The sequence below is a fragment of the Cataglyphis hispanica genome, chromosome 23, assembly GCF_021464435.1.
Source record: "Cataglyphis hispanica isolate Lineage 1 chromosome 23, ULB_Chis1_1.0, whole genome shotgun sequence".
Taxonomy (NCBI): domain Eukaryota; kingdom Metazoa; phylum Arthropoda; class Insecta; order Hymenoptera; family Formicidae; genus Cataglyphis; species Cataglyphis hispanica.
The window spans coordinates 2,528,366-2,543,314 of record NC_065976.1 but is presented as its reverse complement, the minus strand read 5'-3'; the positions used below and the strand labels follow the sequence as shown (position 1 = coordinate 2,543,314).

Genomic DNA, 14,949 nt, shown 5'->3' with positions numbered 1-14,949 from the left:
ATAAGAATATATTTTTTTATACTTTTTTTTTTAATATTATACATTGTGCTATTATTCATTAGATACAACTTCTTAAAAACGTATTATATAAGAATATGTATCTGATATATGTTCAATTTTTTTGTATATAATCTTGCATCATGATCAGCTTCGATTACATATAATTTAACATTATCTTTATATTGAATAGTAAAAATGTCATTGTTATTATATTATATAATAATATTATAAAATTTATCCGATTTCATGAGAATAAAATAAATTAAGCTAATACAATGTACAATGCTTTATAAAGAAAATTAGCATTTTACTTTCTCAAACGCGGTTAAAAAAGAGGAATTTCGTCTTTACAGAACCATGTTGCAACACGCTCTTTGTAATCCGGTTAACGAATAATTGTGGAAACTCTGTTTAGTTAAGGACGGCAAGTTCCGACCGCTGGGAAAACATGCTCCAAGAGCGAAGAAAATTATAGAGATAAGAAGAACCGGTCCGCGCAAAACTAAGAAGGGAGGCGGTCAGTTCAGATCGCGCACTGCGCGAGTACCTTTGTTTAGACATTTGGAAATTCGTTACCTTGTAACTTCCGAGATTTTCGATGACGCAGGGTAGACTGACATCCCTTCCTAGCGCCACTGTGACATTTGGTATCGGCTCGGCAAATATCGGCGGATCGGAGAGCGCTGCAACAATAGAAAAAAAGTACCGTCAATTATACATATTAACGGATAGCGTAGCAATAAATAATCTTTAATCATCCGGACAGCTGTTTTATCTACAGACCGACAAATCATTAAAATTGCAATTAACTTCGATCGATATTCGTGAGAACATTCTTGCACTAATTAAATTCCGAATTATTTCTATTGCCGAAATTAATTGTTTATTTGGAACAACCTCCCCCTATTATTAACCCGAAGCAGATCCAACGCGACACTCGATATGTTGCGTTTTCATAATTATGCGAACTCGCACAATGACACGCGGCGCGTAATAATTAACGGCCATCCAGCTACCGTAAACAGTTGAGTGATTAACTCGTCGGCATTTAAAAGAATATAAAAATATCACCGCGGGCGTCAATAAAACGATAATTATGTCTGATAGATTCCTGAGGGCTGGGGAGGAAATTCATCGCGTTCGCGGCCGACTCGTGAATTTTTCATTCTCGATCGGGCGGACTGTCCTGCCGAATTGCGTCGATAAACGAGATTCCAAGATAAATTAGGGAGAATCGATTTATTCGGGGCTCCACCATCGCGCGTCGCATCCGCGCGTGATATCACGCCGATACGAGCAAAACTCCGATTTTTTTTTTTTTTATTCTCGCGAACGAAATTAAATCACGACATTTTTTAAGCCATTACTACGGTCGTCACGTGTTCGCAATACGCATTATACAAGTTTGTATACAAGCGTCTGCGCGTTCGAGACAAATTATTTTAATTACGTCAACATTTTTTTTTATTTCACCGCCGTTTGATAATTTGATTTCCACAGAAAAAGATGCTACCTCAGCATCCAATGGACGGATTAATTATCTGCGGCCGAACGAATTAATATTGCAGATTTTTATACTGTAAGAAATGTAATTTCATTAATAGATGCGCGTTTCGCAATTATGCACACAAATGATTCTGAAATGCGTATCTGAATAGAATGGTTATAAAGAGGAATGTGACGTATTTACTGCGTACAACTGTATATTTCGTTAAAAATTCAGAGCAATTTGATCATCGTTATAGTCGCTATCAAAACGAAGCCGCTATTATACTTGATATTGCGCTCATGCGGACGATCGAAATAAAAATAGACAATTCAAGTTATCCCGGCTACAAATATAATACATTTATTTCATATATCACGTTACTAATTCCGCAAACGTTGTATCGAATCTTACGCGATATTCATGAAATATTTCGAAACGCTTATTCCGCTCGTTTGCGTTTGAATTTTTTACAAATATACGCATACACACACACACACACATATATATTTGAAACGCGACCAATTATCATGCAGACAGGAGCATCACGAAATTTGAGTTTAAATTTATACAGCGATGATACTCCCTTCCCCTCTACCGTTTGCCTCTGTTTAAAGCCAAACCAAAACGCATATATCGTTACAGTCACGAGACTGAAAGTGTGTTCGTGCAGAATATATTAAATATAAAATATTTTTATCATTATTATTCCCGTTGTGCTGGCTGCGTTGGAATATTCAGCCGATGCTATCGGATAATCCTTCATATTCTTTCACACTTTACATGTAAAAACCGCAAGATATTTGTATTTAAACGGCGTAGTCATCGGGGCGCATCATGTATGCTTCAAAATTTAAATAGTGTCCCAAATCGTCTGTGGCGTGTGACGGAAAAAATTCATCGGCCGCTTGACAAACGTCACGCTCCTGATTTTTATTTCAAAACGTCAATGCCTCGACACTTCGATATTCGTCAAAGGACATTTCGTTGGGCTGGCGAAAAAAAATCAAGCGACATTTATCATAAAATCATATAAAATATAGAATACATAATTAATGTTTACAATATGTAGTTTAATCTTGAATCTTTAAAGTGTCAACAAGGGGTCAGGAGTCAGGATGTCAACATATACACATAGAGCGTGCGAAAATGACTACACAATATATCGAAAATAACTTAACTTGAAAATATTTTCAAACATATGTTTAATAACCATTTTTCTTTCTTCCTTTCTTCTCTCTTTCTCAATGAGCTATTTTGAGAAAATTCATATAATAATTTAATATTATTTTTCCATACACAAAAATAATATTCAAAAAATTATTGATATCGCATGATAAAACGATCGTTTGCAATGTTCGGGTAAAACATATGTTCCCTGATGACACGGAGAAAATCGAAGGTTCTGAAAGGAGAGGAACAAGAGAGATACGCGGGTATCCATGTCGATCGACTCTTTCGAAAAAAGTTTCGGAAGTGATGCACTCGAGAGTGAAGTAGGAGGGCAGTTGGCTGGCCGCTCGACCGGAAGAGGGCAGCCGTCAATTCCGGTCCGAGAGACTTTGCGCTGACCGGAAGTCAATGCACGCTCGAACACACGAACGCGACATTTCGGCGAAAATTCTGTCTCCCTCTTGACACTGAATCACGATTCCGTGCTCGTATTTCCCGAGAAACGACTCGCACAACAGATATTTACTTTGATTCAATATCTCCAGTTTAAAATATCCTTTCTACAAATAAAATATTATATTATGTTCATTCAAATTTATTTTGTAATAAAATTATTAATTTATCATACCTATTAAATCAATACCATCATTTCGATTTATAAAAAAACGTAATAATAATTTAGCATATTTCTAATCGGAATTATACTAATGTTGGAAATTAAAAATTATTAGTGTTGGATATATTATAAATTATATCACAAAATATTTTATAAATTACAATAAAAGAAGCCTATGTGTACTCAATATAACAATACTAATAATATAAAATATTTTTATTATAAAAAATTATTTATTATAATTAAATTTTTAATTTATAATTAAATTATTTAATTAAATTAATTATAATATTATAATTAAATTTTTATTAAAAAAGAAACTATTTATAAAATTAAATAAAAAAAGATTCTTTTTAAAAAACTGTATTATATCTTCAATTAAGAATTTATGTCGTCTAATTTATATCTTTTCGCCTTCTTTTTTTTACATTTTCTGCATTTCTGCTTTCTACTTTATCCGACACGTTATATGGAAATGCGGTCGTTCGGCTAAAGTTATAAAGAGCTTAAAGTTTGATTGAATGATATAAACACCAAACTTACACTGCGCAACATTATTCTTGAAGCACTTTTCTCGAAGAAAATCTCGTAATCGTGAGCATTATAATTTTCAGAACATGCAAATTTCAAATTTTTATTTCACTCCTAACGGTATTTCGCACTTTTCCGATAAAAACATAAATATCAAGTTTTAAAATATCTTCAAAAATAAACCTGACTCAATCGCACACGTGATCTGTATCTTCTTATACATAAAAGAAATATGTAAAAGAGAATGATATACGTTATTTACATTATAATTAAAATCATTCGACGTTACGTTTCAAATAATTATACATTTGTACAGTTGCCATAAAATTATCATACATATATAAATTTGTATATTATTTGCATAATGATAACAGAGTATTATTTCTTATTCGTTGCCGAAGAATGCGAAGATAATCGCTGCCGTATCATCATGTCGCTACATAAAGGTGCAGTCATAGAAATCATAAAACAATATATAGATAAGACGATAGAATATTACTCACGCTCTTTCTTTCTCTATTTCTCTCTCTCTCTCTTTCTCGAATCGTGACACTTTAATCGCATAGACTCGGGCATTTCTTCACGCGCAATTTTTATTTGACGGAACGGATTCCGCGAAACATTTTATTTGTCCGCCATTGATAACGGACTAGGTTAGGCTAGAAGACATGTCATATGCTACAGAGCCTAACGCTCTGTTTAGTCAGTCGAGTTGCAACTTTCAAGGCAGCAGGCCGTAGGTGCAGTGACGGTCCAGTCGTCGAGATTTCATATGTGTCACGAAACTCGAAATATCACTCGGCGCCCGTGTGATACAACAATCGATTGAATCCAGTGTTATGTTTAGAGGCGCTTTTTCTCGCGCATGTGCAGCACAATGGCAATGAAATTCAGGGATGATGCATGCAGTGAATAAGCGCGAAGATCTTAATATTTTTAATGCTGTTGACATAAAACGCGATACGTACTGAAAGTCTAAAGAAAAGTTTGCATTTCAATATATTTTATTTCAATGCATATTTTTTTTTTTATTAATTTTCACAGCATTTTCAAATAATTTCCAGGAATAGAGGGTCGACGAGCGTCCTTTTTCTCACGAATTTGGTACTTCAATGAAACCATGCTCAATGCGCATGTGTGAAGAAATGCGCCTCTTAGAATGAGAACAACATTGCTCTAATACGTCTCGTGAAACTCGAAATGTCATTCGGCGCGCAAGTGATGCAATCAATTGAGACGCACAATGTCGCGACCACGGAAATACAATCGGATGCAAAAGTGCGACTCGGATTTGTGAAACTTTGTTGAGACGACGAAAAATAATCTCACGGCGTGACATAGAATTGAACGAGATTAGTCCCCGTGCGAAACATACAAGGTACAAACTGCTTAGCCAAAAATTTACAACATATATATCGTGACACTGAAATACACGCGCAAATTCGTCAAATTATGAGAGAGCGTGTTTGTATATGCGAGAATTAAAATAACGACGCAATTATGCAACCGGTGTCTAGTTTGAACGAATATCATTTATGACGTCATTTCACGAGTCGATATTACCTATGCGCGAGAAACTCTTATGATAAACTTAATTTAAAGCAAAATTGAAAATTTCTTATTATTGACATAATATTAATTGTTAGTTAATTAGCTGCACTAAACTTGTATAAAACGTATCGCGTAAATTGTCAGTGTTAACACAGTTTCTCACGGACTCGCGTACTACGTGACCTCAAATCGCCGGCACGGAGCCTCCTACATCCATGACGTAATGTTTATGAAAAAATATTAATGATGCTTTAGTCATCCTTCTAAAAATAGACGTTCAATTGATCAAGTTTAATCATGATTAATGGTGATAAATTTAATATCATTTAATGAATTTTGCCAGAAGCAGAAGAATACATATATGTATAAGTTTTCACAAGCATTATTTATTCTTATTGAATTAATTAAAGAATATAAATTTAATGCTTCTCGAGCAATTTTATTTTAGAAACCTTACTTGCATTTTATTATATTTTGCATCAATTGCAATCGTTGACTTTTGTGATAATTGCGATAATATTATCGAAACGGATAATATGAAGTCAATAATATAAAAAATTACAATCCTATATAATCGCGCGCACACATACACACTCCTTTAACATGTACATTTAATTTAAAACTATTATTTGATATAAGATAATCACTTTATACAATGTATACAATATAATATTAGAATACATTAAATTTATACTAGACTTTTTTTGTTAAACAAACAACCACAAATTAAAAATATAGTTGCATTGTTTGTATATATGATAAGTCTGATATTTTTTCAAATTTGTTATTATTTATCTTCAAGTCTTTAGAATTATTTTTATTAACTGTCACGTGATAAACAATTAATATAGCTGATGTAGCATCAATAACTAAAAGCGCGGGAAAAAAAATTTATTATAAAATAAAAAGTAATCATACTGTTGTATTCATAATTTTCCCGTAATTTCTAATTCATTTATATAATCATAGTAAATTAACATAAAGTTTTCTATGTTTAACAATCCTGCTAAATAATTATAATATAATGTTCGTTTTAATTTAAATCGTTAACTATTTAATTTTCTATATTCACTTTATTTAACCGCCTCCGGTTTGATACGATTTTCATTATTGACAATTAGGATTAAAGGTTTCAGTTGTATATTTGTTTACAATATTAACTAACCAATTGCATATTAAATACTACATATAATCATGTTTGTATAAACATGATAAAACTCATATAACGCAAGTATTTATCTCTATTAAGCAAAGAAAAATTGATTAATTTCGATTAAAATCCCTAATATTTAACACAAATCTATCTATACATCTATATATCAAATTTTTTAAACGTTTCTTATTTTATATATGTACACATATACACACACAATTTCATGTCACAAATTTAATAATTTGTCCATCTGTCCTTCGTTTTTCATTGCTCATAATTAATTATTATTTAAATCAGTTTTTAAGAATTCTATAACTATCTTATACGTGCTCACTTAAAACGTTATTTAGCGCACGCAACGCAGCTTGTGAGAGATTAAACGACACGCTCTGTGCTACGTAGACAAAAAGACTATTCATGTGCTGAGTAGATATCATAAGAGAGCAATTTTTAATCAAACGAAACCTAATATATTTACATCCGCTCCTCTTCTCCTCTCCTCTTCTCTCCTACAGACATTGTACTTGCGTACAAATTAAGCGGGTAGAATATCTATTTCGAAAGAACATCAAACGTTTACAATCTTTTGAAAGAAGTCGATTATTCATCCATGAAAATTTCTCCCGTTTCATTGAGCGCTTTCATCTCAGGTCGAATTAATCGTCCACCTTGCAACACTGCTTGCATCTAATATTTCCTTGAAGCTTAAACAGTCTTCAATATTTACAATTTTATTCTATTGCCCGCTCTCTCTCTCTCTCTCTCTCTCATCGCGCGCGCATATATTTACAGTATATTTTTAATTTTAATTATATATTTTATTATTTTATATTTATTATTTTATATAGTATGATTGTTATAATTTTAATATAAAAAAGCTACTTTTAAAATAAATTTTTTCTATTAATATTTTCGTTACTAAAACTGAATATATCGAAATAAAACTGAACATATCGAAATAATTTATTCAATTCAACATTTATCGTATTATAAATCAATATATTGTATTTTCTGATTTTTTTTTTATGTAGATACTGTGCAAAGCTGAAAGAAAATTTTCTCGGACCTCGATAAATTATGCAGGAATTGTCAATTGAAGCCGAATGTGAATTAATCTTCTCGTACAGAGATATGTGAAGCAATCTGTTAAAAATAGAAGAGCCGGAAAGTGCTTTTCTATAATTGCAATTTTTTAAAGACTGCATTTTTAATGAAAGGAATTTATTCAATTAATTATAAAATGATGATTAAATGTAAATAGATGCACAAAACATATGATCCGCGTTTTATGATTATTAATTAATGTAAGTACAAGGGAACAGTATTAAATAGTGATAGTAAACTAATTATCTTTGCCAGATATCGCAATTTAAAGTCAACTAAATATTTTCTCAGAATCTTTAAATATAATTCGTGTGGACTATTTTGTAATAGAATATTATAATTGTATGCGCGAGGTCAAACACTGAAAGAGATGAAATTATGCTCGTGCAATGTATTTTGTTATGACGTGAATAATATTTTACGACACGTCTTTTCGAGACGGCACTAAATCTAAGTTGTTAAACGAAAAAGTTTTCCTTTCGCAACTTGTCTTCAGTTCTGTATGGAGAACATAAACGTATCTGCGATATTTCTTTAAACCGTATCTATCTTGCTACAAGAAAGAGAATTTTTTTCGTGATCTTAGCCGATTTTTTATAATCATCTTTATTGCGAACAATGCTCAAAAATTATTTTGACATCAATTATTTTTACCGTTATATAAACAATAATAAATGTCTATATTAAATAAGATTAAACAAGATTGAATAAATGTGAAATGATATAATATGAAAATGGAAAATATAACTCAAAGACTTATCGGATGAATTTATGGACAATAATATGTCTTGAATATATCGAGGCAATAATAAATATGCAAAGACAGCACAATACCGAATACGACGACTTCAGCAATTAATACTATACGAAATGTGGATAATATATTTTTGGCGAAGTATCACCAAAACAATGAACAAAAAATTGTTTTTCTTCGTCAACTTGATCATTGCATCAATCTTGATAGTCTGCCTGTATCTCTTAGCCTGTTATGGCGACTTCAAAATTCAGGACACATTTCTTAAAACGTTTATAGTTCCTGAAGATGCAGATAAATTCATCAAGGCGGAGGAATATAGAGAAAAAGGCATAAAAACTGTTCTTTTGTGGAATACGATGTTCGGTAGAAAAGACTTTTATTTCGGAAAAGGTGATATTTTTCGCAATTGTCCCATTAATAAATGCAAGATCTTTAACAAACGAGACTACTTGAATATCGAAGATTATGATGCCATTCTTTTTCACGGAAACGAATTGGATGAATATGACGTGCCATCGAAGAGGGATATGAAACAATTTTATGTATACGTTAACTTGGAAAGTCCAGCTAATAGAGCGATACCTTACAAGTACTACGAGGATTACTTCAATCTCACGATGACATATCGTCTCGATAGTGACATACCGTGGACTTATGACATGATAGAGGATGTAAAAAGTGGCAAGTTTGTCGCACCTTCAAGGGACGTTGATTGGAGCGCTTCTCAAAATTATACAAGTAATATAGTCTTATATAACTTCGTGTAATATATATCTTTTTTCATTTATTGCTATTTTGCAATAAAAAAGATTAGATATTATTTATAAATGTTAATCACAATATATAGAAATTATCTAGTCATTAATTTTTTAACCTTTTGTATTTAAATATTTTAAAACAAAATTAATATAATCTTAGAATATTATTTACTTGTGATTTTTATATTCCTCATTATTTGTACGTATCTTTTATTAGATGTAAATTTTAGTTTACAAAAATTTTCAACCTAAATTTACAGATATTACAATGATAAATGCTGTGATAGTACGTCTTCTTACTAAGCTACATACATCGAATACACGGGAACTAATCAGGTTTTCACAGGTGTAGAGAAAGCGGTAGACGAGATGCCGTCCGCGATATTGGACATCGTCAGGGGTAAAAGCAAACTGGTAACTTGGTTTGTAAGCAATTGCTACGCCAAAAGTGGCCGGATGGAATACGTGCAGGAGCTATCGAAGTACATAGGCGTCGACATTTACGGCAGATGCGGTAAATTTAGTTGCAACAGAAGCAAGGACTGTTTTGGCGACGTAATCGAGCCCAACTACTTTTTCTACCTGTCCTTCGAGAATTCCTTCTGCGACGATTACGTGACGGAGAAGCTGATGAACCCGCTCAGGTAATGACGCAGCTTCGAAACCGCGAGGGATCGTTATCCGCAACCAGAGCGCGAAAACAAAGCTAATTTAGCTGATATCTATGGAATGAGCATTTTCCCTGATGATCTACAAGTTATCAGCAATGCAAATCAGAGAATGCAAAATTAAGAGACATAAAAATATTTTATTTTTTATAATCTCTAGTCAATTCTATCAATTATCTAAATATATTTTTTTACATGTAAAAAAAATAAAATAGAAGCAATTAAAAGAAGTTTTCATTTAGAGAATTTATTCTCGCAAATAAAACTTTGTTTTCTTATTGTTGTCACTTTTTGAAACGTCCTTTGCATTGCAAGCATTACTAATGTTCTCTTAAAAAAAATTGTTATAATAGATATATGAATATTTAAATGAGAAGGTGTATTATATGAGGGTTCATTGTTTAAGTGTTATATTGTTATATGTAATAAAGTATGTAGAAGCTATTCAAATCATGCGTAGATCGGCTGTCGTGTTAAATATTAATGTAAATGTAACGAACATAAAGATGACATTAAAATTCCGCGATTGTTTGAAATTGAAATATCATCGACGCGATTATAGAATAGATATCGATACGACGAAGCGTCAATAATTGAATTGAATTTGTCAGATTGTGCAAAGTAAAATGATAGCGCTACATATCGCGTTTCTTTTTCATTTTTATTTATACGAGTTGCTCGAGGGAACATTCGATACACAATGCGGGACATTGGTTCGCTAATTACTAAATATGTCCGTATATTATTCAATATTACAAATAATACAATTTTACGAACACACATAACCATTTGATAACAGATATCTTTCAATGCCTTCAATATATAATCTGTCGTTGTTATTTAAATCAAGACTGGATACTTATTGCATGTGCAAAGTTGACAAATTACAAGCGTGTATTTTTTTATAATGTGAAAAATATATATCTGCAATTAATTTTTCATTTTTCAATTATTATGTGTTCACAAATTTAGTAATTTATCTAATTTATTTTATTACTTAATTTGTATTTAAGTCATATGTGAATTCGTAGATAAGTTATCCAAATGTGTATCAGCTGATTTAAAAAAAAAAAAAAATACAAATTTCAAATATTTCTCTCTTTTAAAATAATGATTTTATTATATAATAAAATCGAATGAAATCTCCTTATAAATTATAATTATCAAATTTTATATTTCAGAATAATAAAAATTTTTAACAAAGCGCATTTGAAAGTTAGGAATAGAAAAATACTAATAATAAAAAAATATTATCTATACAATAATTATTCTGTATTTATTCCTACTGAATATAGAAAATTGATTACTCTGTAATTGTTCACTTCAATTTTGTTTCATCAATTTACTTTGCTTGTTCACCGTATTTTACTTTTTTTATACGTAGCTTTGCAGATAGAATGACCGAAATTGCAAGAAAATATTATCAACCAATAATGGGATTCCCTTATCGATATTCTTGCAGGTATAATGTCATCCCGGTAGTTTACGGAGGCGCCAACTACAGTCAGTTCGCACCGCCGAATTCCTACGTAAATGCCTTGGACTTCGACAGTCCGAAGGAGCTCGCCGCGTATTTGAAATATCTCTCTCAAGATCTGCGGCGATATCAAAGCTTCTTAGAATGGAAGAAATATTATCGGGTCAAAAATGCAACGACACGGGCCGTTTGTACTCTTTGCGAGGTGTTGCATAAGCAGAAAAAGCCGAAAATGTATTCGACCTTATCGAATTGGTACGCGAAAGATAAATGTCCTATTCAAACGCGTTTAAATGACATTAATAAATACGCGACGAAAATGACACTAATGAACGTAAACAGAATTAAGTCGTACAATTGGAACACAGAAATTAATAACATGTTCGTATAAAACGTTATAGAACATTCTGCAGCCGATCAAACCGATAAAAGCCGATAAATTGATACGATTTTATATACGTGGAACTATATATAAAAATTTAATATGTTTAATATGTAAAAATTTATATGACACATTTATCTATTTGTGTAAAAACTGTTTTAATTCCGTAACTATTTTCATCTTAACTTTGTTATTGAAGAGAATCGAATTTTGATGTACGAGGGCTATAAAATCAATCTACGGTAGGCTTATAAAATAAAACAAGAACAATATTTTATTGCACACAAAAATTACACACACACACACACACGCACACGCACACACACATACACATACACACACATATATATGTAATGAATATATGTAAGTAACTTTTATAATAAAATGTGTTTTTTTTCTGTTTCTTGTTTTATTTTGCAAGCCTACCGTAGATTGATTTCCGAATAGCCCTTGTATGTAAAAATACATTTTTCGAATTAAATATAATTTTATAAAAATATATCAGCTTCATTCAATTAATTTTAATTCCGAAAATTATGATATAAATATCTAATTAAGTCTATGAATGAAGGAATGCGTAATATAATCAATTGTCCGATTATTTGAACATTTCTAAGATTATATAATAGAGTAATTGATGATGTAACTTTGATGTCTGATTTATGCATCGATGATGGCTCATTAGACCGAGGATATGTATTAGATCGATATATTCACTACTCGCTTGATTAATCAAGATCAAAGCAGCCAAGCTCCAACGCCCTAACACTGCTACCATTACAAGAGTTTGAAGGAAGCAGGTGTGCGATCACTTGATGTCCATAAAGGGAAACAATTAACAAAGATTGCACATGCTAATGAATTCTTATAATAAATTGAGTGCACATAGTGCGCATATTTGTACAAAAGAAGACTGACATTAATCCTGATATATTATCGGATTAATGCAAGTAAAAAAATTTCGTTTTTCTTAATATCGTTTAATGTTCCTAAACGCATAATAAATATAACATTAATACATTATAGTTTATGCAGTATTTGCCCTTTTAGATATTAGTTAATAAACAAAATTAAATGCTACTGCAAATTAGAAGAAAATATGAAGTTTGTTAGCGTTATTTATTCTAATTGATAATTTCTTCTAATTGTTATGATCATCATATATTTTATATATATTGAAAAGACATATAATATGCCTAATAAGCACAATAGCGCAAATCTAATATTAAGAGACCGCTGTGTTCGCATATTTATATGTACGAATAAAAAATCAAATCTGTCAAATCTATTAACATATAATCAGTCTATGTCGATATCTACGTCTATGTTAAATGTCTAAATATTTGTAATGTAAAGCATAAAATTTAATCTTTTTGGCTATTTTTATATTTGATATCATCTAGATATATAAATGTAGCTTTATCTTATCAAGATTCATACAGAACAATTTAATTATTTATATTTATAGCAAACTTTATGTCCGCGCGCAATCGTACAAAAAATGTGTTTTTCGTATTTTTCCACTGCTTCTTCTATTTTTAAACATATTCTAGTTATCTTTAAAAACTGGGAAAGATTAAGACTACAAAAAAAATTGTAATTATTAATGTTAATAAATTATTTTAGAGTACAAATAGAATATAAGTGTAATGTAAAGAATTGTGAATTTTACACAATTCTTGTATTTATATTCTTTTACGTGAGAAAACTGTTTTTAAATTAATATATTATCAAATCATACAAAAAGTGATCACATTTGTAATGCAACTAATGCATATTGTTTATAATTGCAAATTTTTGCACATGTTTAATCTGCAGTTATTGTTTGTAATAATAGTATCAATATTTTTTTTCAAATACTTTTTTTTTCGTATACTTTGAGAGAAAGAGACACTACTATTACAGAAAATGTCTAAATTGAGAGAAAATCTTTTAATTAATTAAATCTTTATGTACTATGTATTATTTTTGTAAATTAATATAAATCTCTTGCAAACCGAGATTACAGTTTTTTTAAATTATTTCTGTGTGTTTGGCTTTCCCACTAATTATTTAATAGTGCATTTTAAAATAAATAGTGCATTTATAAATAAATTGTACATGAATTAGATTACAACATATATGTATATATGTACATATACATTTTCCTTTTTCTCAGCTTATGTCGCGGTCATTATTTTGCATTTTATGAAAATAAAAAATTCTATTCTGTCGTAACAAAAAAAAAAAAGATTTTAAATAGCGCTTAACTTATTGATTATAATGGTCATAAATATCTTGATTGTTTGCTTGACAGTATGAAAGATGGTTTGTTTGCACTCCGAAGAAGGAAAAACTTTAGAAATAACGAGATTAAATAAGCTCACTTCTGTTTCTCAAGTTTCTTTTTCAAACCGTGATGAAGAAAGCTTCTATTCTCTTGTATCAGTTTCTGTCTTCATGTATAGCGCTCTATTAAATATATCTCATATCATTTTTATGTCATAGTTACATTGATATAGAAATATATTGAACGTTACTCTAAAGTTTTAATAGCTTTTGTTGACAGACACATTTTGTATGAAACTAAATGACAAAAATCCTTGTGTTATTATCAAAATTTTCAATATTAAAATATATTTTATGTGGAGAAATATATTTTAAATAAAGAATTTGCAGATATGAAAAGATACACGTCATATTTATTTTCACATCATATCTATTATTATTCAATTTATAAAAAACATTTTAATTATTATGTACAAATAAATATATGTAGCTGTTTTATAAATTAATATTTTTATCATGTACAATATGCATTACTTATGACATTCTCTATATGCAGTCTTCAAAAGTATATTTTGCATATGAACTTGTAAATATCGAATTTATACATTTATGTTATAGATTAAAGAGAGAGCAAAAATAAGAGAAAATAAGAGAGAGGACATTTTTCATAAAATCAGATCAACAAATGCCTCTCGGCGAATCATCTCGGAACTTGTGCGGGAATCTTAACGAAGGAAACTTTACTTCCTTTGTACCGCACGATAAGCAATCGAATCGCAATAAACCGGACCAAAAGATGTCGAAGTTAAGGAATAGATATTACCAATAATAGTTGTGTTAAACTTACGGGAATCACAAAAGTGCTACGTACAAATACGTCGCGCGTCGCTCTCGCTAGACGGTTACATATTACGGCACGAGTTCGCATCGTAAAAGTACTACCTAAGTGCAACTTCGAGAGCATCGAACAACCATTCTGATAGGTTGTAACAACTTCAAAGTCTCTTCTCAAAGTTCATCGCGGC

The 14,949-nt window shown here is 30.7% G+C and overlaps 2 protein-coding genes across 7 annotated transcripts in view; one reads left to right on the top strand and one right to left on the bottom strand.

Annotated features, from left to right (window-relative positions):
• The window catches only part of LOC126857838 (lachesin-like), a 250,168-nt gene that overhangs the window by 66,456 nt on the left and 168,763 nt on the right, over positions 1-14,949 (bottom strand). For 2 of the 6 annotated variants that reach the window (XM_050607650.1, XM_050607654.1), the window contains exon 4: positions 577-683. The exons of the other annotated variants lie outside the window; for them this stretch is intronic. In XM_050607650.1, the coding sequence (XP_050463607.1) occupies positions 577-683 (107 nt within the window). The remainder of the gene's footprint in view (positions 1-576; positions 684-14,949) is intronic. 6 annotated transcript variants of the gene reach the window in all.
• On the top strand, positions 4,516-13,024 carry LOC126857842 (alpha-(1,3)-fucosyltransferase C-like). The gene is made up of 5 exons (XM_050607658.1): positions 4,516-4,791; positions 4,871-5,184; positions 7,542-9,109; positions 9,476-9,773; positions 11,260-13,024. The coding sequence occupies exons 3-5, from the start codon at positions 8,485-8,487 to the stop codon at positions 11,663-11,665; spliced, it is 1,329 nt and encodes a 442-aa protein (XP_050463615.1). The 5' UTR covers positions 4,516-4,791; positions 4,871-5,184; positions 7,542-8,484; the 3' UTR covers positions 11,666-13,024.